At 45.2% G+C, this 26,510-nt stretch overlaps 1 protein-coding gene across 1 annotated transcript in view; it reads right to left on the bottom strand.

Moving 5' to 3' along the window:
• The window catches only part of LOC122919808 (relaxin receptor 2-like), a 403,299-nt gene that overhangs the window by 24,037 nt on the left and 352,752 nt on the right, over positions 1-26,510 (bottom strand). Inside the window, exon 14 of the mRNA XM_044268998.1 lies at positions 7,521-7,592. Within this exon, the coding sequence (XP_044124933.1) occupies positions 7,521-7,592 (72 nt within the window). The remainder of the gene's footprint in view (positions 1-7,520; positions 7,593-26,510) is intronic.

Below are 26,510 nucleotides of genomic sequence, written 5' to 3'. Positions count from 1 at the left end.
ACACATATATTTTTTTTGGGGCTTGTTACAATCCGTATTTAACGACTATTCCCTATATAGGGCTCTTACCTTTGTCAGTGGCTTCGTTTCCTTAAAAATCGATCTTTTAAAATATGCAAATTACTTCACTACCAGCAAGTAGGTGTCTACTTGCTGGTAGCCGCCGCAAAAAAACGCCCCCTCCTCCTGTTGATTGACAGGGCCAGCGAACACTCTCCTCCTCCGGCTGGCCCTGTCAGCATTTCAAATCCCGCGCCTGTCTTCATTCGGCGCAGGCGCTCTGAGAGAAGGAGTGTTCGCTGGCCCTGTCAATCAACAGGAGGAGGGGGCTTTTTTTGCAGCGGCTACCAGCAAGTAGATGCCCTACTTGCTGGTAGTGAACTGATTTGCATAATTTAAAAGATCGATTTTTAAGGAAACGAAGCCACAGACAAAGGTAAGAGCCCTATATAGGGAATAGTCGTTAAATAAGAATTTTAACAAGCCCCAACAAAATTATTGTGTTTTGGGGGTGACAGAAGCCCTTTAACCGCTACCCGACCACCTAACGCAGAATTGCGTCCTGCGGGCGGTCGGGTTATTTCTCCTGGACGCATCCGTGCGCCATCTTGCAAGACGTGAGCTGACGCACCAAGCCGTCCCTCACATGCGCAGTGCGAGCCGGGAATCGTCGCAGGAGAAGTTTGTCACCAGCCTGCCAGCCAATGATCATCGCTGGCAGGCTGGTGACTTTTGAAAAATTGAATCAAAAGCCATTTAACACACTATATTTATAAATATAGTGTGTTAAATGGCTTCTGTGCTCTCTGTTGGGCCTTTTTCGTTGGTTGGTCCCAGCAGTGAGCACAGATAAACTGTAAGTGCACAAAACACCATACATTTAGCCCCAGATCACCCCCATCACCCCAATTAACCCCTTGATCACCCCTGTCAATCACTAATGACTGAAAAAAGTGATCAGTGCAAACTGTCACTTTTTTTTTCTCACCAGTATTAGTGTTGATCACGAATATTCGAATTGCAAATTTTAATCGCGAATATCATCACTTTGAGAATTCGCAAATATTTAGAATATATTTTTTTTAATACCAGTGCGAATTTTCGCAATCAAGAAAATAATGCCTGGAGATCACGAATTCGCGAATATATGGCGAATATTTGCCCAAATATTCACAAAATATCGCAAATTCTAATATTGCCCCTGCCGCTCATCACTAACCAGTATTGACGGTTAGGTTTTAGGTTAGTTTAGGCCCCTTTGTTACGTAGTTAGCGCAGATTAGCGCCCAGCCCACCGCACCGCAGTCACTGATTCGCTGATTAGCGTATCGCTAATCAGCATTGGTACTTTTATAGTATCTGTAAGTGATCAAAACTGATCACAGTCAGATCTATAAATAGTATTAGTGTCACCTTAGTTTGCCCTCCACCCAAAACGCAGTGTTTGCCCGTTCACCCACGCCCACCCCGCTGCAGTGACAAAAATTATAATTTTTTTGTATCACTGCGCAATCACTACACAAAAAAACAAAACAGTTTTTATATTTTTTATCAATCGCAGCGGCTTTCTGTACTTTGCTAGTCTCCCATTTGTAAGACAGGCTTGCTTTTTTTCTTGGGTAGTCTGAGGGAATACCCCCTAAATTTAGTTGACCAAATGGCAAGTAAGGGGTATTCTTCTGAAGAGGCTTACAGGCTTCTGACCCAGTCGGATGAGGAATGGGAACCCTCATCTGACGAATCTAGCGGGTCAGAATATGAACCTGTAGAAAGCAGTGGCAGTCTGACCCAAAGTTCGGACGATTAGGTTGAGGTCCCTGATACCACCAGGCGTACCCGGCCCCGTGTTGCTAGACCACAGGTTGCGCAGGATCCGATTCAAGGGAAGCAGAGTGGGGCTGGCGCTGTCGGATTACGTGGTGAGGCATACACCAGCAGCGCAGCCCATCCTGGACCTAGTACCAGCACTGCCATAGAACATGGTGAAGTGGCGAGCACCAGAAGGGCAGTTGAAGCTGGTATGGTGGCACGTGCATTAGTTCCCCTGTCACAGCCACCGCACAGACAGGCCCGTAGAGCCCCTAGAGTCCCTGAGGTGCTGGCAACCCCTGATTAGCAGCCCCCTACTTCAGCCGCACCAGTAGTTCCCCCTTTTACCGCCCAGTCTGGAGTTCGGGTTGAGACAGCTCAGATCGGATCGGCACTGTTTTTTGTTGAGCTGTTCTTGACTGCGGAGCTCTTGGACTTGAACAAACCGGTATGCCACTCAATTTATAGCCGCCAACCCGGGAAGCTTTTATTCCCAGTCTTTCCGGTTGAAACCAGTCCAAGTTTCCGAATTTAAAACTTTTCTGGGCCTTCTCCTCAACATGGGCCTGACAAAAAAGCATGAATTGAGGTCATATTGGTCCACGAACCCAATTCATCACATGCCCATGTTCTCTGCTTCCATGACCAGGACACTATTTGAGACCATCCTGCGTTTGCTGCACTTTAGTGACAACAGCACCTCTCGTCCCAGAGGCCACCCAGCTTTTGACCGGCTCCACAAAATTCGGCCCCTCCTGGACCACTTTAACACCAAATTTGCAGATTTGTATACCCCTGAGCAAAACATCTGCATAGACGAGTCCCTGATACATTTTACCGGGCGCCTTGGCTTCAAACAATACATCCCAAGCAAGCATGCCCGGTATGGGGTCAAATTGTATAAGCTTTGTGAAAGGGCCACAGGCTATACGCACAAATTTCGAGTCTATGAGGGTAAAGATCAGACCCTGGAGCCGGTCGGTTGCCCTGACTACCTGGGGAGCAGTGGGAAGACAGTCTGGGACTTGGTGTCACCCTTATTTGGCAAGGGGTACCATCTTTATGTGGACAATTTTTACACAAGTGTGGCCCTCTTCAGGCATTTGTTCCTAGAACAGATTGGCTGCTGTGGCACCGCATGACCTAATGGCCGGGGCTTCCCCCAACGGCTCATTACCACCCGTCTTGCAAGGGGAGAGAGAGCTGCATTGTGTAATGAAGAACTGCTAGCGGTGAAATGGACAGACAAGCGTGACGTTTACATGCTCTCCTCCATTCACACAGACACGACAATACAAATTAGACGAGCAACCAGTGTCATTGAAAAGCCCCTCTGCGTCCACAACTATAATTTGCTCATGGGAGGGGTGGACTTCAATGACCAGATGTTAGCTCCTTATTTACTTTCCCGCAGGACCAGACGCTGGTATAAGAAGGTGTCTGTATATCTAATTCAATTAGTGATGTACAATAGTTTGGTTCTCTACAGTAAGGCTGGGAGAACACGATCCTCCTCAAATTTCAGGAAGAGATCATCGAGGTTCCGTGGTCCCAACCACCAGTGTAGTGAGCCATCTACACGAGCGACATTTCCCCAATGTCATTGCTGGTACCTCAACCCAAGCGTCACCCCGAAAAAGATGCTGTAGCAGGAGTGCAATAAGGCGTGACACCCGCTATTTCTGTCCTGACTGCCCTGACCACTCTGCCCTATGCTTAGGGGAGTGTTTACGGAAGTACCACACACAGGTACACTTAGTATAGGGATTGCGTTACACAGGACAGGTACACAGGGCTCTTAGGGCCCTTTCACACAGAGCTGCTGCAAACCTCTGCTTTCACCTGGGACAAATTGCATAATGTACTTCGCCACATCTCTGGGCGATTTGCGCTTTGCACATTGTCCCATGGGGAAGGAGAGGTTTGTCCTATAAAAGGTAAAAAAATAAAATAAAATCACAGGTAAGCAAAAAAGTTAATGTTCCAAAAGTTCAATAAAGTTTATAAAAGTTAATGTTCTGTTTCAAATGTTATATAAAGTTAATGTTAATAAATGTATTGCGTTACAGCCTGTTTTTTTTGTTTTGTTTTGTTTTTTTACCTTCTAGGTGGACCAACCGATCGACCAGCTGCAGCACTGATGTGCATTCTGACAGAAGCATTGCGCTGCTGTCAGATTACACAAAAGTCGATGTATGAGGCGCTGCAAGACGAGATTTCTCCTCTGCAGTAAAAAAGATACGTTTGCCGAGGCATATGAGCTGATGGGCGGTGTTCATATGCTTTGGCAAACACTTTGTATATAAAAAAAATTATAATAATTCTGGCAATGATTTATTCATCCACATCGATTGATGTGAATGGAGAAATCGGGTTTGCCAGGGCATACGGGCTGAGTGGGTTTGGATGTTGGGCGCAGCTCCTATGTCCTGGCAGACAATTTTTTATTTTGTGCACATTTTTTGCCAGAGATTTTTTCATCCACATTGATCGATGCGAATTAAGAAATCTGTGCCGTTCATTTTTTTCTTTCAGCCCAGAGGCTGAACAGAAAAAATAAATCTCATTACCTGTATGCTCAATATAAGGAGAATAGCAGAAACTCCTAATGCTGGCTATACATGTAATGATTGTGGAGACCCTCAAATGCCAGGGCAGTACAAACACCTCACAAATGACCCCATTTTGGAAAGAAGACACCCCAAGGTATTTGCTTAGGGGCATATTGAGTCCATCAGATTGAACTTTTTGTCCCAAGTTAGCGGAAAGGGAGACTTTGTGAGAAAAAAACAAATTTCCGATAATTTGTGCCCAAAAAAATAAATATCTTCTATGAACTCGCCATGCCCCTCACGGAATACCTTGGAGTGTTTTCTTTCCAAAATGGGGTCATATGTGGGGTATTTATACTGCCCTGGCATTTTAGGAGCCCTAAAGCGTGAGAAGAAGTCTGGAATCCAAATGTCTAAAAATGTACTCAAAAAGGTACTCATTGGAATTTGGGCCCCTTTGCGCACCTAGGCTGCAAAAAAGTGTCACACATGTGGTATCGCCGTACTCAGGAGAAGTAGGGCAATGTGTTTTGGGGTATCTTTTTACATATACCCATGCTGGGTGAGAGAAATATCTCTCTAAAAGACATCTGTGCCCAAAAAATCAAAAATTCTAGGAATGCGCCATGCCCCTCACGGAATACCATTTTGGAAAGAAGACACCCCAAGGTATTCCGTGAGGGGCATGGCGCATTCCTAGAATTTTTGATTTTTTGGGCACAGTTGTCTTTTAGAGAGATTTTTCTCTCAGCCAGCATGGGTAGATGTAAAAAGACACCCCAAAACACATTGCCCTACTTCTCCTGAGTACGGCGATACCACATGTGTGACACTTTTTTGCAGCCAAGATGCGCAAAGGGGCCCAAATTCCAATGAGTTCTTTCAGGATTTCACAGGGCAACTTTAAGCATTTGGATTCCAAACTACTTCTCACGCTTAAGGGCCCCTAAAATGCCAGGGCAGTATTAATACCCCACATGTGACCCCATTTTGGAAAGAATACACCCCAAGGTATTCCGTGAGGGGTCTGGTGCATTCATGTAAAATTTTATTTTTTGTCACAAGTTAGTTGAATATGAGCCGGAAAATCACATTTTTGTACCATAGATTGTAAACGCTATAACTTTTACCCAAACCAATAAATATACACTTATTGCATTTTTTTTTTATCAAAGACATGTAGAACAATACATTTAGAGAAAAACTGATATAGAAATGTAGCTTTATTTGAAAAATTTTACAACTGTTATTAATCGAAATTTCGGTCAATTTCGATTAATAATAAAAAAAAGTTAAAATGTCAGTAGCAATGAAATACCACCAAATGAAAGCTCTATTAGTGAGAAGAAAAGGAGGTAAAATTAATTTGGGTGGTAAGTTGTATGACCGAGTAATAAACAGTGAAAGTAGTGCAGTGCAGAATTGTAAAAAGTGGTCTGGTCATTAAGGGGGTTTAAGCTAGGGGAGCTGAGGTGGTTAATAACATGGCTATGTAACTAATGTGTTGTTATTTCATGCACTGTTTCTGGCTGTCCAGCAGGTGGCAGTGTATCTGGCAGAGTACCTTTAGACAGAATCGAACTTATCATTCCATTCTCCCCTCTTTTGGGCAGAAGTGAAGAAGTTGCAGGGAGCTATAGCAAGTCATGAAGTCGAAAGTTGGAAGCAGATGAGAAGCACCCTGACTCCTTATAGTTTACAGACAGAGTATTATGAGGGGGTCAACAGCCAAAGGTACTAGAACTACCAGAAAGTCCAGATACCAGATCGAAGCCAGAGAAAGATAAAGCAAGGTATCCAAGTTTGCCTGCCAGTTTACCCCAAAACTTGCTGGAGCCAAGAGAAAGACCACTTATTGTCTGGATTTAAGCTTATTCAAGTAAAGCTGTTGAACTTTTACCAAGTCTGGACTCTTACTCCACCAACTATCACTCTACTCCAGTGTTTCCCAACCAGTGTGCCTCCAGCTGTTGCAAAACTACAACTCCCAGCATGCCTTGACAGCCTTTGGCTGTGCGGGCATGCTGGGAGTTGTAGTTTTGCAACAGCTGGAGGCACACTGGTTGGGAAACACTGCTCTACTCTTTATTGCTGTGGAGCCTAACCCTGGTGAGGGACGATATCCAGGTAGGAGCACCGTGACACACACAAAACTAATAAGGCCTCATCACCACTCGGCATTCCTAAAAACATGGGACACAATCAGCACTGGGGGAGGCACATTTCAATTGGTTGCTATGGGCAACTAAATCAATTTTCTTTACACCAGCATAAATCTACCCCAGAATCTTATTTTAAAGGGGCATGACAGATCGCCTTGGGCAATTCAACCTCCTGACAAACGGGGTCTGAGTATATGATGCTTATATATGCACTTGCACTTTATTTTGGATGTTAACTCTATGTGGCACCAACTATTATGAATGCATTGATTAATAGTTACTATATTTTCCTACCATCCTTCCCTGTGATGTGTTGTGTGTGTGTGTTTTTGATGTTTGGATCTTGAATAAAGATGACATTTCTATTGACCCAGTGATGCAGTGATATAGGTAGATTGGCTCAGAATTTAAATAGTTATTTGCAGTTAGATAGGCCCATTGCTAAAACCGAAAAATTGGCGTGATAAGGAATAAGGACTAAACACTCTGGTAATGAAGTAGTTAATCAGCACTGATTGTTGGACCCAGATATGAGCGAAGGACCTAGATGAGCCGATATTCGATTTGGTTACTTCGCCAAATTTCATCAAGAAATTCGATTAGTTATAAATTACTTTGTAACAAATTGCATTTCATTGTATTAAGCAGGTGCCATGACAGGAAACGGCGATGATACCACCCCCTTCATTTAACCTCTCAGATGCCACGTTCAACACTGATCGCGGCATATGAGAGTCGTCACATTCATCCTATCAGGGGGTTAATCAGGGGTTAAAACAAAAAATATATATACACACTCGCCTCATTCACTTGATCGCAGAGAGGCTATCACGGAAATCTTGATTGAAGAAAACACGTCAATTGGGGGACGCGCTGACGTCATCACGCTGAGTGGGCGTGGTGATGTCAGCTTGTGCGAGAACTGAGGCGTTTTCTTCAATCAAGATAATGGAAATAAGATTACACTAGGTTCCTTCTAGGTGTCTTGTCTACTCACATGTGAGACAGGTTAACCAGACTTGAAAACATGCGGTTATGGATATTTGGTATCTCTATATCCTCCATGATTCTGTAAACAAGAAATGAATTCACAGCAGGTAAACACATTACACTTCTAGATACAAGTTGACATAGTGTTTTATCTTTGCTTACATGGATTAATAGTCAAAGCTTTCACTTCTGCACTGGGATAGTTGGGCTCTGTAATACTCATTTTCCTGACTGCATGTATTATGTTACTGCAAGTTACTGTGGTGCATCTGCCAGACTGGTTCTTGTCTAAACCATATATTTTTTATTTTTTTCATTTTTGTGTTTTCCCTGTCTTCCAATTGCCATAACTTTTTAAATTTTCTGTTCATATTTTTTAATATCATCGTTTATTTAAACACCTTCAAGGTAATGTTTTCAGAAATACTACCAGTGCCCCGAGTGTCACTAGAAAGACAGTGGGAGCTTAGGCAGTTAAATAAGAGGCTCTGAAGCTGATGCAGGAAGGAATGGTTTGGGTTTATGGAGAACTGGCCTGACTTCTCTGTTGTCTACAGTAGGGACAGGCTGCACTTTAATGGCTAGGGTACATCTGGGCTGGGGAAAGAATGGTTAGATGGCTGGAGGAGCTTTTACACTAGGATCTGGGGGAGGGAATATGGTCATACAAAAATGGCATGTATTATGCCAACAGCGTTTTGGTGTCCATCTAATGAAACTGAGCCAAATGGATCTGTCCTGGCACACAATGTAAGTCAATGGGGACGGATCCGTTTTCACTGACACAATCTGGCACAATAGAAAATGAATCCGTACTCCATTGACTTTCAATTGTGCTCAAGACGGATCCGTCTTGGCTATGTTAAAGATAATAGAAACGGATCCGTTCTGAACGGATGCAGACAGTTGTATTATCTGAACAGACCTGTCCATGACGGATCTGCACAAAATGCGAGTGTGAAAGTAGCCTAAGCTGCAGAAATCTGTGTCAGGCAGCTGCTGCCAAGGCCAATAAGATAATGGATAATAATTGTCCGGCTCTTTATAAACAATATACCTGTACTTCTATTTAATCCCTTTAAAATATATACAGTATGCAATGTACATAAAGCAGTATACCATACATAAACCACAAGAATCTATATGCGATTAATAAAAAAACATATGACAACAATAAAAAGGACCTTAAAATAATAATACTAAATTGTACATATAATCGCTTATCATAAAATAATGTATAGTCACGGTCCTTAAAATATTTATTCCACAGTAATATTAAGAAAATTAGCAAGATATCTTATTGTTATTAACCACTTCAGCCTCGCTAGGTGAAACCCCCTTCATGACCAGGCCACTTTTTACACTTCGGCACTACACTCCTTTCACCGTTTATCGCTCGGTCATGCAACTTACCACCCAAATGAATTTTACCTCCTTTTCTTCTCACTAATAGAGCTTTCATTTGGTGGTATTTTATTGCTGCTGACATTTTTACTTTTTTTGTTATTAATCAAAATGTAACGATTTTTTTTGCAAAAAAATGACATTTTTCACTTTCAGCTGTGAAATTTTGCAAAAAAAACGACATCCATATATAAATTTTTCGCTAAATTTATAGTTCTACATGTCTTTGATAAAAAAAAAATGTTTGGGCAAAAAAAAAATGGTTTGGGTAAAAGTTATAGCATTTACAAACTATGGTACAAAAATGTGAATTTCCGCTTTTTGAAACGGCTCTGATTTTCTGAGCACCTGTCATGTTTCCTGAGGTTCTACAATGCCCAGACAGTAGAAAACCCCCACAAATGACCCCATTTCGGAAAGTAGACACCCTAAGGTATTCGCTGATGGGCATAGTGAGTTCATAGAACTTTTTATTTTTTGTCACAAGTTAGCGGAAAATGATGATGATTTTTTTTTTTTTTTTTTTCTTACAAAGTCTCATATTGCACTAACTTGCGACAAAAAATAAAAAATTCTAGGAACTCACCATGCCCCTCACAGAATACCTTGGGGTGTCTTCTTTCCAAAATGGGGTCACTTGTGGGGTAGTTATACTGCCCTGGCAATTTAGGGGCCCAAATGTGTGAGAAGAACTTTGCAATCAAAATGTGTAAGAAATGACCGGTGAAATCCGAAAGGTGCACTTTGGAATATGCGCCCCTTTGCCCACCTTGGCAGCAAAAAAGTGTCACACATGTGGTATCGCCGTACTCAGGAGAAGTTGGGGAATGTGTTTTGGGGTGTCATTTTACATATACCCATGCTGGGTGAGAGAAATATCTTGGCAAAAGACAACTTTTCCCATTTTTTTTATACAAAGTTGGCATTTGACCAAGATATTTTTCTCACCCAGCATGGGTATATGTAAAATGACACCCCAAAACACATTCCCCAACTTCTCCTGAGTACGGCGATACCACATGTGTGACACTTTATTGCAGCCTAGGTGGGCAAAGGGGCACATATTCCAAAGTGCACCTTTCGGGTTTCGCCGGTCATTTTTTACACATTTTGATTGCAAGGTACTTCTCACACATTTGGGCCCCTAAATTGCCAGGGCAGTATAACTACGCCACAAGTGACCCCATTTTGGAAAGAAGACACCCCAAGGTATTCCGTGAGGGGCACTGCGAGTTCCTAGAATTTTTTATTTTTTGTCACAAGTTAGCGGAAAATGATGATTTTTTTTTTTTCTCTTTTTTCCTTACAAAGTCTCATATTCCACTAACTTGCGACAAAAAATAAAAAATTCTAGGAACTCGCCATGCCCCTCACGGAATACCTTGGGGTGTCTTCTTTCCAAAATGGGGTCACTTGTGGCGTAGTTATACTGCCCTGGCAATTTAGGGGCCCAAATGTGTAAGAAGTACCTTGCAATCAAAATGTGTAAAAAATGACCGGTGAAATCCGAAAGGTGCACTTTGGAATATGCGCCCCTTTGCCCACCTTGGCATCAAAAAAGTGTCACACATCTGGTATCGCCGTACTCAGGAGAAGTTGGGGAATGTGTTTTGGGGTGTCATTTTACATATACCCATGCTGGGTGAGAGAAATATCTTGGCAAACGACAACTTTTCCCATTTTTTTATACAAAGTTGGCATTTGACCAAGATATTTTTCTCACCCAGCATGGGTATATGTAAAATGACACCCCAAACACATTCCCCAACTTCTCCTGAGTACGGCGATACCAGATGTGTGACACTTTTTTGCAGCCTAGATGCGCAAAGGTGCCCACATTCCTTTTAGGAGGGCATTTTTAGACATTTGGATCCCAGACTTCTTCTCACGCTTTAGGGCCCCTAAAAAGCCAGGGCAGTATAAATACCCCACATGTGACCCCACTTTGGAAAGAAGACACCCCAAGGTATCCAATGAGGGGCCTGGCAAGTTCATAGAATTTTTTTTTTTTTCGCATACGTTAGCGGAAATTGATTTTTTTTTGTTTTTTCTCACAAAGTCTCACTTTCCGCTAACTTAGGACAAAAATTTAAATCTTTCATGGACTCAATATGCCCCTCAGCAAATACCTTGGGGTGTCTTCTTTCCGAAATGGGGTCAGTTGTGGGGTGTTTGTACTGCCCTGGCATTTGAGGGTCTCCGCAATCATTACATGTATTAGGAGTTTCTGCTATTCTCCTTATATTGAGCATACAGGTAATGAGATTTTTTTTTCCGTTCAGCCTCTGGGCTGAAAGAAAAAAATGAACGGCACAGATTTCTTCATTCGCATCGATCAATGTGGATGAAAAAATCTCTGCCAAAAAAAAAAAATGGAGGGGAAAGGCGTCTGCCAGGACATAGGAGCTCCGCCCTACATCCATACCCACTTAGCTCATATGCCCTGGCAAACCAGATTTCTCCATTCGCATCAATCGATGTGGATGAATAAATCATTGCCGGGATTTTTTTATTTTATATATATATATATATATATATATATATATATCCAAAGTGTTTGCCAAAGCATAGGAACGCCGCCTCCTCCTCAGCTCGTATGCCTTGGCAAACGTATCTGTCACTGCAGAGGAGAAAATCCCGTCTTGCAGCGCCGCATACACCGACTTGCGTGTAATCTGACAGCAGCGCAATGCTTCTGTCAGAATGCACATCGGTGCTGCAGCTGGTCGATCGGTTGGTCCACCTGGAAGGTAAAAAAACAAAAAAAAAAAAAAAGAAAAAACCAGGCCACAACGCAATAATTTTATTAACTTTGGAACAGAACATGTAACTTTAACTTTTGGAACTAAACATTAACCTGTTTGCTTACCTGTTTTTTTTTTTTTGTTTTTTTTTTACCTTTATAGAACAAACCTCTCCTTCCCCATGGGTCAATGTGCAAAGCGCAAATCGCCCAAAGATGTGGCGAAGTGCGTTATGCACTTTGTCCCATGTGAAAGGAGACGTTTGCAGCAGCTGTGAGTGAATGGGCCCTAATAGCCCTGTGTGCCTATCCTGGTGAGATGATCCCTATGCTAGGTGTACCTGTGTGTGGTACTTTCGGAAACACTCCCCTAAGCATAGGGCAGGGTGGTCGGGACAGTCAGGACAGAAATAGCGGGTGTCACGCCTTATTCCACTCCTGCTACAGACACGACATTTTTTTCGGGGTGGCGGTCGGTTTGAGGTACCAGCAACGACACTGGGGAAGTGTCGCTCGTGTAGACGGCTAACTACACTGGTGGATGGGGCCACGGAACCTCCTGGATACAGGAGGTTCGCGATGATCTCTTCCTGAAATTTGAGGAAGGATCCAGTTCTCCCAGCCTTACTGTAGAGAACAAAACTATTGTACAGAGCCAATTGAATCAAATATACAGACACCTTCTTATACCAGCGTCTGGTGCGTCGGGAAACTAAATACGGAGACAACATCTGGTCATTGAAGTCGACCCCTCCCATGTGGAGGTTATAGTCATGGACTGAGAGGGGCTTTTCAATGACACGGGTTGCTCGCTCAATTTGGATTGTCGTGTCTGCGTGAATGGAGGAGAGCATGTAAACGTCACGCTTGTCTCTCCATTTCACCGCGAGCAGTTCTTCGTTACACAGTGCGGCCCTCTGCCCCCTTGCAAGACGGGTGCTAACGAGCCGCTGGGGGAAGCCCACGCGACTAGTTCGCGCTGTACCACAGGCGCCAATCCGTTCTAGAAACAAATGCCTAAAGAGGGCCACACTTGTGTAGAAATTGTCCACATAAAGATGGTACCCCTTGCCGAATAAGGGTGACACCAAGTCCCAAACTGTCTTCCCACTGCTCCCCAGGTAGTCAGGGCAACCGACCGGCTCCAGGGTCTGATCTTTTCCCTCATAGATCCGAAATTTGTGGGTATAGCCTGTGGCCCTTTCACAGAGCTTATACAATTTGACCCCATACCGGGCGCGCTTGCTTGGGATGTATTGTTTGAAGCCAAGGCGCCCGGTAAAATGTATTAGGGACTCGTCTATGCAGATGTTTTGCTCAGGGGTATACAAATCTGCAAATTTCAGGTTGAAATGGTCTATGAGGGGCCGAATTTTGTGGAGCCGGTCAAAAGCAGGGTGGCCTCTGGGACGGGAGGTGCTGTTATCACTAAAGTGCAGGAAACGCAGGATGGTCTCAAATCGTGTCCTGGACATAGCAGCAGAGAACATGGGCATGTGATGAATCGGGTTCGTGGACCAATATGACCGCAATTCATGCTTTTTTGTCAGGCCCATGTTGAGGAGGAGGCCCAGAAAAGTTTTAAGTTCGGAAACTTGGACTGGTTTCCACCGGAAAAGCTGGGCATAAAAGCTTCCCGGGTTAGCGGTGATAAATTGTGTGGCATACCGGTTTGTCTCTGCCACAACTAAGTCTAAAAGCTCCGCAGTCAAGAACAGCTCAAAAAATCCCAGGGCCGAATCGATCTGAGCTGTCTCAACCCGAACTCCAGACTGGGCAGTGAAAGGGAAAACTACAGGTGCGGCTGAAGTTGGGGACTGCCAATCAGGGTTTGCCAGCACCTCAGGGACTCTAGGGGCTCTATGGGCACGTCTTTGCGGTGGCTGCGACGGGGTCACTACTGCACGTGCCACCTTCAACTGCCCTTCTGGTGCTCGCTACTTCACCAGGTTGTACGGCAGTGCTGGTACTAGGTCCAGGAAGGGCTGGGCTGCTGGTGTATGCCTCACCACGTAATCCGACAGCACCAGCCCCACTCTGCTGCTCTTGAAGCGGATCCTGCGCAACCTGCGGTCTAGCGACACGGGGCCGGGTACGCCTGGTGCTATCAGGGACCTCAGCCTCCTCGTCCGAACTTTGGGTCAGAGAGCCACTGCTTTCTACAGGTTCGTATTCTGACCCGCTGGATTCATCAGATGAGGGTTCCCACTCCTCATCCGACTGGGTCAGAAGCCTGTAGGCCTCTTCAGAAGAATACCCCCTGTTAGACATGTGGGCAACTAAATTTAGGGGTATTCCCTGAGACTACCCAAGAAAAAAAAACCAAGCCTGTCTTACAAATGGGAGGCTAGCGAAGTACCGGAGGCCGCTGCGGTTGATAAAAAATATCAAAACTGATTTTTTTATCGCCGCAGTGCGTGTAAAATGAATGTGCAGCGATCAAAAAAAAAATAATTTTTTTTGTCACTGCGGTGGGGCGGGCGTGGGTGTACGCACGTGTGGGCGACCGATCAGGCCTGATCGGGCAAACACTGCGTTTTGCGTGGAGGGAGAACTAAAGTGACACTAATACTATTATAGATCTGACCGTGATCAGTTTTGATCACTTCCAGATACTATAAAAGTACAAATGCTGATTAGCGATACGCTAATCAGCGAATAACGGACTGCGGTGCGGTGGGCTGGGCGCTAACCGATCCCTAAACTACCTAACCAAGGGGCCTAAACTATACTGAAACCTAACGGTCAATACCAGTGAAAAAAAAAGTGACAGTTTGCACTGATCACTTTTTTCCTTTCACTAGTGATTGACAGGGGCGATCAAAGGGGTGATCAAAGGGTTAATTGGGGTGATCTGGGGGCTAAGTGTGGTGTAGTGGGTACTCACAGTGATGTGTGCTCCTCTGCTCCTCTGCTGGAACCAACCGACCAAAAGAAGGAGCAGAGGAGCACAGCAGCCATATAACCCCATCATATTTACTAATATGTGGGGTTATATGGCTGCTGATTGGATTTTTTAAAAATCAGCAGCCTGCCAGCCAATGATCGTGGCCGGCAGGCTGCTGACGAAATACTGTGCTGCGAAATGCCGGCGTCTCGCGAGAAGACGCGCCGATGCGTCCAGGAGGAACAAATCAACCACCTCCAGGACGCATCGATGCGTACAGCGGTCCCGAGGTGGTTAAATTGCTCAGAGTAGCATTCTTGCTTGATTCAGCCTAGCCTTATTGTAGCTGTTTTATATCACATATAGTTGCAATTATATCATCTTGTAGTTGCCACTTAATGGTTAAGTTCCATATATAACACGCAGTTGTTATATATTCTTGTGATTGCTACTTAGTAGCTCAGTTCCACAGCTAGCATAACAGTCACGTTGTAATCTGGTAGATACCAATGTTGTCTTCTTACCAGAATCCCAATATGTTGAGCAAAGGGTACCTTAAAATTGTGACTTTGGGGTTTCACAAGCTGTAAGCCATAATCATCCAAATTATAACAAATATAGGCTTGAAATATCTTGCTTTGTATGTAATGAGTCTATCTCATATGTTATCGTGTGTCATGAGGAAGGACTGCTATTTTTGTAACTGAGGCTACTTTCACACTAGCGTTCATCGGTCCGCTCGTGAGCTCCGTTTGAAGGAGCTCACGAGCGGACCCGAACGCCTCCGTCCAGCCCTGATGCAGTCTGAATGGATGCGGATCCGCTCAGACTGCATCAGTCTGGCGGCGTTCAGCCTCCGCTCCGCTCGCCTCCGCACGGACAGGCGGACAGCTGAACGCTGCTTTCAGCGTACGGGTGTCCGCCTGGCCGTGCGGAGGCGAGCGGATCCGTTCAGACTTACAATGTAAGTCAATGGGAACGTATCCGCTTGAAGAGGTCACCATATGGCTCAATCTTCAAGCGGATCCGTCCCCCATTGACTTTACATTGAAAGTCTGAACGGATCCGCTCAGGCATCTTGCGCACTTAGAAAATTTTCTAAGTTATTAATGCAGACGGATCTGTACTGAACGGAGCCTCCGTCTGCATTAATATGATCGGATCCGTTCAGAACGGTTCCGATCAAGCGCTAGTGTGAAAGTAGCCTAATGGATGAGATTTTACCGCAAGCAAAATAAATAATATTCCTTTATCAAAGTGAAGCTGGATTCCTCGAAACTCTTTTTCTGCATATTGCCGCCCGGTACCTGACCCGGGTATTCTGTGCTCACAGCTGAAGGAGGGGCAGGTGAGAGCTGCTGAACTTTCCTTTTGGGTATCTCATATGTTAGTTTCACCTTTTAAGTTGCATTACTGAAATAAATGAACTTTGCACATATTCAAATTTTTCAAGTTTCACCTGTATGGAACTGAGCTACTAAGTTGCAATCACAAGAATATATAATAACAACTGTGTGTTATATATGGAGCCATTGAGTAGTGGCAACAACAAGTGTCATATAGTGTATATAATTGAACAACCGGACACATGATACATACAACAAATGATCACATAATAGCATAAGCTTTACAAATATTCAAAGTAAAAAAGTGTGCAAATATCATAAAAACCATACAATTCACAATGTGAAATCTTCATAAATATAGTGAATATACAATAATTGTGTCACATAATCAAAAATATGATTTGTGAGCCTGTGCTTTAGTATTAAAGTGCTAGTGCTAATAATTAAAGGGTTAAAATAACATTGTCAGCTGTTACAACTACAGCTGTATTAAATAGAGATATAATTTAAGTTAAAACCATCTTACTATTGGTGGTTCAGTGTGGCCAGATGTATCCGGCGTCCCTGTGCGTGCACTGTGCAGGCGCGGGGCCAGACGCCCCTCCCCATCCTCCCAACTCCGAACACCCGTCCACGTGACAGAGGACATGCTGACGGACAACACAGCACCCGCATCAAAGGGGGAAGCAGCGGACCACGTGACTCCACATCGGCCAATCCACCACAGGGGTGTTTCTGATCTCCATAGTGACGGGGAAAGTTTGTATACATTCCAACGGCATTATAACGGCATCAGTGGGGCCATCCAAATAAATTTCTTCAGCAAAGGCTGACAGGGTGTTCGGGGTTGCCCTACTCGTGTCTGGGAGGATGGGGCGGGGTGTCTGGCTCCGCGCCTGCGCAGTGCACGCACAGGGATGCATGCGGCCACTCTGAACCACCAATAGTAAGCTGGTTTTAACTTGAAGCAGTGGCGTACCGCCAATATAGGCAGACCACGCCGCTGCTATGTGGCCCGCAGCACAGGGGGGCCCGGAGCACACAGAAGGCCCCGCCCCCTTAGTTTATTTTAGACAGTACACAGACTTGTGGTGCAGGCGCAGCGGGCCCTCGGCACTTGCGTTTGATCGGCGGCACCCCCCACCCAGACCCCCCCCCTTCCCCAGCATCTGGAGTCTTGTCTGACCTGCCTCTTAATTCATCCGGCCGGGCTGTGGGCGTGTTTTGATTCACACTGGCCAATCAGCACAAGGAGGCAGCTGCTGATTGGCCAGTGTATTGCAGGCAGCAGGAGCGGGCGCTGCTCATACATACAGAGCGCGTGAGCGAGGCAAGTAGGCGACACACACGGCCCCCTGCAAAGCCATGCTGAAAAAGTAATCTGTCACTGCCCTGCCGTTTCCCGGCGACAGCAAGTGCAGTGACACTAGTGAGTGAAGGTCAGACTGAAGGACTGCCCGCTCCTGAACAGACACAGACGGTGGTCTGTTGATTGATTGGTTGGTGGTTGTGTTGTGTATGGGAAGGGATAATGCAGCATTGCCAGCAAGAGAACTCCTAGGGAGGGAGGGGAGGCTCATAGAGGACAGTGTGCTTTCCTCCTACACTGTCCTCTATGAGCCTCCCCCCCATGAGTCCCCCCAACCCCTAATGCCCCCCCCCAAATGCCCAGGGGGGTGGAGTAATAGGAGTAAAGCACACTGTCCTCTATGAGCCCCCCAACCCCTAATGCCCCCCAAAATGCCCAGGGGTAGAGAAGTAGGAGGAAAGCACACTGTCCTGAGAATTTTGGGGGGCATTAGGGGTTGGAGGGGCTCATAGAGGACTCAGGAAACCCCTTGCTGCTGATGCTAAGTGTGCACATAGCCACCAATCACATTCCCCCAAGCCACCCATCCCCCAACACATCAGTTACCTTTGGGGGGGGGGGGGGGGATATGATTGGTGACTATGTGCACACTCAGCATCAGCAGCAAAGAGTTAAAGGGGTTTGGGGTAAGAGAAGTGATGACAAAATGGCGCTGGTAGCAAAGGGGTTAAGATGTGGGGGATGGCCTACGTCTGGCTTTAGCACAGTGGACACAGGCAGGAGGAGCGATGTGTATGCGGGCTCCGGCCCTGCACTCGTTCAGCTATGCTCGCATACATATCGCGCCCTGTGTCCACTGTCCTGTGCCCACTCTGCTAAAACCTGACATAGCCCATCTATGCCCGGCTTTACCAAAGCAGACAGGTATGTATGTGTGTGTGTCTGTGTTTGTATCACTATCACCATGCCCACAATGTTCCTATGTCTTGACGCAGCTGCATCAGGACGTTCTGTGCGGAGCAAGAAGATGGAAGAGGAGGCAGCGCCGCCAGCGTGGATTCCGTGGAAGAGACACAGGGAGGCACACTAAGGACACAGGTAAAACTACCACATGATCTACTCTAGTGTTATCTGTGGTTTTACAGAGGACTGCAAGTAACACTACCACATTATCATCACTAGTGTTATCTGTGGTTTTACATAGGACTGCAGGTAACACTACTACATTTTCGGTAATCAGAGAGCCATCACTGTGTTATCTGTATTCAGAGAGTTATCACTGTGTTATTTGCAATGTTACATAGGACTGCAGATAAAACTTTTATGGAATATCCACAGTAGTCCCATAGATTCAGATACCACAGGGTTTTGTTCCTGCGGCATTCCCTTTGCCGCAAAAATGACCTGTGCCCTTCATTCTCTGGGTCAGTACGAATACGTACGAATGTATGTATACATTTCTTAATTGGCAAATGGGGGGGTGGCAGGGGAGGAGCCAGGACAGGAGGTGGGATGGACCAGGGGTGGGTAGTGGGCGGGGTTAGGGGGCCCAATTCAGATTCTTGCTATGGGGCCCAGTGATTTCTATGTACGCCCCTGACTTGAAGAATATCTCTATTTAATACAGCTGCAGTTGTAACAGCTGAGAATGTTAATTTAACCCTTTAGTTATTAGCACTAGCACTTTAATACTAAAGCACAGGCTCACAAATCATCTTTTTGATTATGTGACACAATTATTATGTATTCAATGTATTTATGAAGATTTCACATTATGAATTGTATGTTTTTTATGATATTTATACACTTTTTTACTTTAAATATTTGTAATACTCTTGGTATTATGTGATCATTTGTTGTATGTATCATGTGTCCAATTGTTCAATTATTCACTTAATATGCACCATGTGACCTTTTTACACTTTGGCATTTGGGGTATATAAACCCAGTTGTGACACTATTGCTTTATTTGACAAAGGCCTCATTGAGTGGGCCGAAATGTTGCCTGGGAAATAAATCGGGTCATCACCTTTTCGCCTGAAGCTGGAGTGCTGCCTCGTTCTTTGGATTTATTATACATTGGAAGAGACACCTATCTTCCCTAAGAATTTGCACCCTGTTCACACCATCTAAATGTGCTGCTGCTTCATTTGTGTGTGATATAAAACAGCTACAATAAGACTAGGCTGAATCAAGCAAGAATGCTACTTAACTAATAACAATAAGATATCTTGCTAATATTCTTAATATTACTGTGGAATGTATATATTTAAAAATAGCGCGTGAGCTTAGCACTAGGAACAAATAGGGGGACCGTGACTATACTTTTTTATGATAAGCGATTATATGCACAATTTGGTATTATTTTAAGGTCATTTTTAGTTATTGTTGTCATAAGTTTTTTTTATTAAGTGCATAGGGATTCTTGTGGTTTATGTATGGTATACTGCTTCATGTACATTGCAAATATTTTTTTTTAAAGGATTAAGCCCTTAAAGGGAACCTGTCATGTGGATATTTGATTATAATCTAACTAATTATATACAATCATTAACTACTAAAAAGTGCCTTAGATGTATTCACTTACTGGTGTGACAGATGGTTATCTCATAATATACACACAAAGATGCCGCATGCTAATGAGCTGATTCGAGTCCAGCGTGATGTCATTGAGTCCAGCGTATATTTAATTCAGAGCTATAGCCACTCCCCTGCCCACCTGCTGCTGATTCCTATGGAAACAAACTGTCATTCAGTAGCAGGTGGGTGGAGAGAGTCAGGAGCTCATGAATATTCAGGACTCATCATTATCAGCTGGAGCTTTTCAATACAAGATGTTGGCAGATTGACTGGGTCAATTAAAGAAAGTGACCCAGCATTTTGCTAAACGAATCAGTCACTTATTTATGTTGCCCTTAGTTAGGACACCATAAAACTGGTGACAGGTTCCCTTTAAGGACCCACGCCGTACATGTACAGCGCTGGTGGACGTGACATAGGGACCAGTGCCGTACATGTACGGCGGGCTGATTGGGCGGGTGCAGGAGCTGCTCCCGTCCGGTCAGCGGCAGGGGTTCGGCAGTCACTGATAGCCAGCCCCCTGCTGTATGCGCCGGCATTAGTGAAAACACAGATGCTGGCACAATATCCCTCAGCACTGACCGCGGCATGTGCGGGATCCTGCCGAGTGCGGGGTGGCCATCGGGTCAGCTATTTTTTTGTTACCTTGCCTCACAAAAAGTGTAATATAGAACAACCAAAAGTCATATGTAACCTAATATAGTACCAACAAAACTGCCACCTTATCCCGTAGCTTCCAAAATTGGGTCTTTTTCTTGAGTTTCTACTCTAGGGGGTCTTCAAATGTGACATGGCAACTTAAAATTATACCAGTGAAATCTGCCTTTCAAAAACCATATTGGGGTGTTTCTGTAAACTACAGAATCAGGGCAATAAATATAGAGTTTTGTTTGGCTGTTAACCCTTGCTTTGTTACTGGAAAAAAATAGATTAAAATGGAAAATCTGCCCAAAAAGTGAAATTCAGAAATTTCATCTACATTTTCCTTTAATTCTTGTGGAACATCTATAGGGTTAAGAAAGTTTGTAAAATCAGTTTTGATTATCGTGAGGAGTGTAGTTTCTAAAATGGGGCCATTTTTGGGCGGTTTCTATTATATAAGCCTCACAAAGGAACTTCAGACCTGAACTGGTCCTTAATAAGTGGGTTTTGGAAATTTTCAAAAAAATTTCAAGATTTGCTTCTAAACGTCTAAGCCTTCTAACGTCCCCCAAAAAAATAAAATTTAATTTACAAAATGATCCAAATATGAAGTAGACATATGTGAAAAGTAAAGTGATAAATATTTTAGGAGGTATCACTGTCTGTTTTAAAAGCAGAGAAATTGAAATTTAGAAAATCGCAGATTTTTCTAAATGTTTGGTAAATTTGGTATTTTTTATAAATAAAAATGAAATATTTTGACTCAAATTTACTACTGCAATGAAGTACAATACGTGACGAGAAAACTATTTCAGAATGGCTTGTATAAGTAAAAGTATTTTAAAATTATCACCACATAAAGTGACACGTCAGATTTGAAAAAATAGCCTGGTCCTTAAGGTGAAAAACGGCAGGGTCCTTAAGGGGTTAAATAGAAGTATATTGTTGATAAAGAACCGGTCAATTATTATACATTTTATTATAGCAGCTAGGTGGTATAGCAGGCTGAGCTATATTTCGGTGAGCTCCCTCATCAATTTTGTTGCAATAAGATAATGCATTGCATAAAAAGGGGCATAGATGCCAGTGATGAGAACATAGTCCTGAGACTTTACAAATCACTAGTTAGACCACACATGGAGTACTGTGTAGAGTTCTGGGCTTCTGTGAACAAGGCAGACATAGCAGAGCTGGAGAGAGTTCCAAAAAGAGCAACTAAAGTAATAACATGAGTGGGTGGACTACAGTACCCTGAAAGATTATTAAAATGAGACTTATTCAGTTTAGAAAAAATATGACTCAGGGGAGATCTAATAACTATGTATAAATATGTCAGGGGTCAGTACTAGTGTTAATCGAGCACCAAAGTGCTCAGGTGCTTGAGTTGATCAATTAGGAATGCTCGGGTGCTCAACCACAATGGAAATCAATCGGAGGACCCGAGAATTAAACCAGGCACCCCTTGCTCTGAAGATGGGAGGGTGTCTCGTTCACATAAAAAAGGTCAGAAATTTATGGGAACACCACTGAAATGGTTCAGGAACAGCATGGGGAGGATGTCTAGATGCATCTTGGACTCCCAGGTCGCTGCTGGGAACAATGTTGTCCAAGCAGTACGCCAATTTTACAGGCTGACAATAATACGCACAAAACCGAAGATAAGATCGATTTTAGAGGAAAAATTGTTAAGAAAAATTATTTCCTGTATATTTACTTGTATATTTAGGGCAAGTGCTGCCTAAAATTACAAGGAAGAGGCACTCAGATACAACCTGTATGTGATGGCCTGCTGGTGACCCTCAAAGACATTAGGAGCAAGGGCCTGCTGGTGACCCCTTTAAAACATGGGGTGAGGGTCTGCTGCTGAGCTGACTCTCTAAAACATTAGGGGTGAGTGCCTGCTGCTGAGCTGACTCTCTAAAACATTAGGGGTGAGTGCCTGCTGCTGATCTGACCATTTTAAACAATATGGGTGAAGGCCTGTTGCTGAGCTGACCATCTAAAACATTATGAGCAAGGGCTTGCTGCTGAGCTGACCATCTAAAACATTATGGGCAAGGACCTGCTGCTGACCCTCTAAAACCCTCTGACCATCTAAAACATTAGCTGCTGAGCTGCCATCTAAACCTGCTGAGCTGACCATCTAAAACATTATAGGCGAGGGCCTGCTGCTGAGCTGATCATTCAAAACATTAGGGGCGAGGGCCTGCTGCTGAGCTGACCATCTAAAACATTATGGCAAAGGCCTGCTGCTGAGCTGACTATCTAAAACATTATGGGCGACTGCCTGCTGCTTATCTGACCATGGAAAAAATTGTTTGTGTGTCACACTCTGCAGAGACGAGGCACAGCTGAGAGAAGTTATCCTGACCGAATGGAGAAGATGATAACAGAGAAGATCACCTGGAGGCACTGGATGTGACAGGTATGTGCTGTTGTATAGCTGTATAGCAAGTAAAATGTCTTCAGTGCTAGTGTTTGGGGAGGTCGGTCGACTTAGAGAATTGGGCCATATGCATTGGGCTTGGGCTCCAGATCTTTTGAGACTCTAGCAACCCCCCTGGATCTGACCATGGAAAAAATTATGGGCGAGGGCCTGCTGCTGAGCTGACCATCCAAAAAATGATGGTTTAGGGCCTGCTGCTGAGCTGACTCTCTAAAACTTTAGGAGTGGGGGCAGCCTAATAAGCATGTTGATATGTTGGAAGAGGAGGACGAGAAAAGGAAGATTGAACCATATATCCTTTTGTGGTGGAAGGGGTGCATAGGAATACAGTGTATTCAATACACCATAAAAGCCACATTTAAAGTGCCTTTATGTTCAGCCGCTTTCCTCTGGTGGAGTAGAGAAGTTAGAGACAATACAGGCCTTGTTCATTTTGATAAGAGTCAACTGGTCAGCATTTTCAGTTGACAGTCGGATGCACTTATCACTTATTATGCCCCCAGCAGCACTAAATACCTGCTCTGACAAAACGCTAGCGACAGCGCAGGCCAGCACCTCCAAGGCATAGAGCGCCACGTGTCCAGATTGGACACCCAATAGTTGTAAGGCACAGAGGGATCACTGAGGATACTGTCATGGTCTGACATGGTCATACTCCTTCACCATCTTCCAAAACTTTTCCCTCCTTGTGACACTAGGCCGCGCATCAGGGTGAGGGTGCTGGCAGGGTGTCATGAAACTGTCCCAGGCCTTGATGAGTGTTGTTCTACCTCTGTTGGAACTGCTGTGTGTTCCCCTCGTCTCCCCTCCTCGGTTTCCCAAGGAACTACGTACTCTGCTGCCAGCGTTGTTAGCTGGAAATGTTTGGAGCAATTGGTATTGCACCATTTTCCTCGTCCTCTCCACCACAGGAATGAGAGATGAGAAGTTCTCTTTGAAGTGGGGGTTGAGAATTGTGAAGAACCAGCAATCAGTGTTGGCCAAAATGCGTATAACGCGAGGGTCACCGGAAAGGCAGCATAACAAAGTCCGCCAAAGTCCCAACAGACAAGACTTAGCTGTCCTCAGCAGGAGGATGACTCTCAATCTGCTCATCCTCTTCCTCCTCTTTGGCCCATCCACGCTGAACAGATGGAATAAACGTGCCATGGGCACTACTCTCTGTAGCGGAGGCAACTGTCTCCTGCTCCTCCTCCTCCTGATCATCCAATTCGCACTGAGAATACAAACTGCGCGTGGTCCGGCTATCACCCTGTGTACTGTCTTCCCCCATTTCTGCCTCTTCCACATGCAAAGTGTCCGCCTTCATTGTGAGCAGCGAGCGTTTCAGTAGACACAGAGGTGGGATGGTTACACTGATAATAGCGGCATCGCCGGTCACCATCTGTGTTGATTCCTCAAAGTTGCGTAAAACCTCACAGAGGTCAGACATCCGTGGCTACTCATTGCTTGTGAAGGGCGGAAGCTGACTGGAAAGGCGACAACCATGTTGCAGCTGGTATTCTACTACCGCCTTCTGCTGCTTACAAAGCCTGGCCAACATGTGGAATGTGGAGTTCCAGAGGGTGCTCACGTTGCACCACAGTCGGTGAGCTGGCAATTGCAAGTGCTGCTGCAGCGCTGCCAGACTGTTGGCAGCTGTAGATGACTTTCAGAAATGGGCACACACATACGGCGCACCTTCACCAGTAGCTCAGGCAAATTGGGGTAGGTTTTGAGAAACCATTGAACCACTAAGTTTAACACGTGGGCTAGGCATAGTATGTGTGTGAGCTTGCTGAGCTCCAAAGCCGCCACCAAGTTATGGCCATTATCAGACCCAAGCATGCCTGGTTGTAGGTTGAGTGGCGAGAGCCACAGCTCAGTCTGGTCCCTTATACCCTGCCACAGCTCTGCGGTGGTGTGCTGTTTGTCACCTAAGAAAATAAGTTACAGCACGGCCTGTTGCCACTTTCCCACTGCAGTGCTACACTACTTCCAGCTACTGACTGATGACTGACTGGTGCTGCAAGACGAAAATTCTGAGGTGGAAGTGGAGGAAGAGGTGGAGGAGAAGGGGGGTTGCAGCCACTAATGTAGGTGGTGGTGGAAATGCTGATGGAAGTAGGGCCCACAATCCTTGGCGTCGGTAGCACCTGTGACATTCCATGGTACCACTCGCTCTCGGCTTCCACAACATTCACAAAGTGTCCTGTCAGGGAAATGTAGCATCCCTGGCCACAAGCACTTGTCCATGTGTCAGTCGTTAAGTGCACCTTCCCAATAACTCTATTGGTTAGGGCACAGGTGATGTTACGGGACACATGCTGGCGTAAATTTGGGACAACACACCGGGCAAAATAGTGGCGGCTGGGGACTGAGTAACGAGGGACGGCTGCCGCCATCAGGCTGCGGAAAGCCTCAGTGTCCACAAGCCTCAATGTGCGCATTTAGGGGTATGGCCTGTGGATGGGTGGCTGGGTATTTGCGCTTTTGTTCAAAGTCTGTAGTATGGATATCTATACGCTGCACTGGGACACAGAAGTGGATGTGCTAGCTGATGGTGCTTGCGAAAGTTCAGGTGCAGGGTGGGAGGCATTATGGCCTGCGTCTTAGACAGGGGATTGGCCAGCACGTAACAAAGGGGAAGAGGATGCAGTGGTGTTACCGGCAGACACTGATTGTAGACCCAGGCTTTCAGCCCACCTATTAGGGTGCTTTGATACCATGTGGCAGATCATGCTGCTGGTGGTGAGGTTGCTAGTGTTCACGCCCCTGCTCCTTTTGGTACAGCACAGGTTGCAAATGATAATTCTTTTATCGTCTGCACTTTCATCACAAAAGTGCCAGACAAGGGAGATTTCCGCAAGAGTGTGCTGTGGGGTACAGTTGCAGGCCTGTTGGGTGTGGCCAGCCTTCTACCTTTTGTCACCCCTCTGCCTCTTTCAGCCTGCTGCGGTCCTGCGGATCCCTCCACCTCTGTACTGCTGACCTTGCTCAGCTTGCCACTTTCCCAGGTTGGGTCAGTGATTTTATTGTCCACCACCTCCTCTTCCACTTCCTCACTCTGGTCATCCTCCTGACTTGTTGACCTAACGGTCTTATTGGCAACCGTGTCTCATCGTCATCATCCACCTCGTGAAACACTAATTGCCGTTCCGCACCGCCATCTTCTTCTGACTGGATGCTCAATAGTTTGGGAATCAGGGCACAAGATCTCCTCATGTCCCTCTTCAAGCAGGCTTGGCGAGAGGCCCAAATTAAAGAATGAAGATGAAAAGAGCTCCTTGGAGTGTGGGATCACTTGTTTGCAAAGACTTTCCATGGTGGGAGGAAGGAGGATCAGGGCAAGGATTCTGTTTACCAGACTCTTGGCTACTGAGACTGGACTTTGTGGAAGACACCCAGGGTGATGCTTAACTGACACGAAGCATTATCTGTTGCAATCCAACCGTCCACCTGCTCGCACTGGTCTGACTTTGAGAGTGGTGTCCTGCGCCGCCCTGCAAACTGGGAAATGAAGCTAGGATTCGTGGATGAGTGTGTTACCTGTGCGCTGGCAGCAGGCAGTTTCACAGCGCCCAGGACCACGGCCTCTACGTGCTCCATCAGCAGCACGGCCACTTCCCCATCCCTTACTGTTTGCCTTCATCTTATTAAA

Source organism: Bufo gargarizans, chromosome 9 (genome assembly GCF_014858855.1).
Source record: "Bufo gargarizans isolate SCDJY-AF-19 chromosome 9, ASM1485885v1, whole genome shotgun sequence".
In the NCBI taxonomy this organism is placed as follows: Eukaryota; Metazoa; Chordata; class Amphibia; order Anura; family Bufonidae; genus Bufo; species Bufo gargarizans.
This window is presented reverse-complemented; position numbering and strand designations above follow the sequence as displayed.